The following is a 1342-nucleotide window of genomic DNA, read 5'->3' as shown; positions in this document are numbered from 1 at the left end:
AAGTTTATCTCTAGATAATCCGTCTTCTATATCACCATCTATATTCATCTCTACTTCTTGTCGTTGTGTAGTCATCAGGTTTGGTAACAATGCTGCAGTAGTAGAAGTAGAAGGAGTAATGCGTAACTAGGATGAATAAGTGATAATAATATTAATACTTCTATCATAGTAGTGATCTATAACCTTATGGTGATGGTCTCCACTGATGTTATGCATCTCGCTCTTCTTCGTTGCTATTCTCGTATCTTCACCCTAATATTATCATCATTATCACATTATCATATACATCATATTACAGTATTCTTCTGCGAAAGCGTGGGATGATATGAACTCCTAGATGTTGCTGTTGATGATGATGATGTACTGGATCCTGAACAACATCTTGAGTATACTCCTAATATACCATGTCCCACTACTACCACAAGTATGTTGCTTATCTTGTTGTCTTTTACTATATTGCTGGCGACTAACAGCACTTATTTCTTTTTTCATGCTAGCATACTTCTTAACTATATCTTCTAACTCTTCAGCCATATTCGATATACTAGTAGTAAACTTATTCAACATTTGTTGTCGATTCATAGCATCCTGTGGTGTAGGTGCATTAGAAACATATTCCTTAAACCTGCAACCCTCATTATTATCAGCAGTAGCAGCAGTAGTATACATATATTACTGAGTAATATCCCTTTGGGCCGATGATGTTAGGACAACAGCTTTATCAATCATACTCCTAACATCACTAATATCACCATCATCATAATCATCTAATCGTCTCCTTATGCTCGTTATATAATAATTCACATCACGTATCTATCCTCATAGTCATAATAACAACATAAGTCAGTGAAAGTACCTCTTTCTGTAATGCCCGAGAATCATTGATATAGAAGGAATCAGCACTATTGATATAATAGCTACTACTCTCGTGTGCTGCCTCTGAATGGTAGTATGACATTGAGACAACAACAACAACGTTAAGCAGTGATGATGATGACGTAGGGCAGGACTGTTATTGAGCGAGCACTACTGCTACTACTACTAAGGGAAAGGGATTCTTAAGAAAGCCCTAAACTTAAGGTGAAGAGAAAGAGCTTAAGGTCCTTGAGTGATCAGGAGTTCTGAAAATGATCGCAAATATAAGGTGCAGAGATAGAACCTAGGGTTATGGGCATGTCAACTCGCCGGTTTAATCTCTAAACAAAACAAACAAGAAGACGATCAGTTAGATACAGCATCTGGAGACTCTACCTGTGCCTAAAGAAGCACAAGTATACTGAGAGTGGGAGCAAACCCATAAAATGCCGGAGCACGTGGCAAGGATGAGAGCCCTCTCTGCGAA

General features: G+C 38.0%; 1 protein-coding gene across 1 annotated transcript; it reads right to left on the bottom strand.

The window, feature by feature from the left end:
- Nucleotides 1-183: 183 nt before the first annotated feature.
- On the bottom strand, nucleotides 184-980 carry Pmar_PMAR026153 (hypothetical protein; the record flags this gene model as incomplete). The annotated part of the gene is made up of 5 exons (XM_002772484.1): nucleotides 857-980; nucleotides 677-813; nucleotides 420-625; nucleotides 297-370; nucleotides 184-252 (listed from the first exon to the last, which is right to left on the bottom strand). Coding segments are annotated over exons 1-5 (588 nt in total), but the record flags the coding sequence as incomplete, so codon positions are not given.
- Nucleotides 981-1342: the final 362 nt, after the last annotated feature.

This window comes from Perkinsus marinus (genome assembly GCF_000006405.1).
Source record: "Perkinsus marinus ATCC 50983 genomic scaffold scf_1104296961106, whole genome shotgun sequence".
In the NCBI taxonomy this organism is placed as follows: domain Eukaryota; phylum Perkinsozoa; order Perkinsida; family Perkinsidae; genus Perkinsus; species Perkinsus marinus.
The sequence above is the reverse complement of the archived record's forward strand: the minus strand, read 5'-3'. Positions and strand labels throughout refer to the sequence as shown.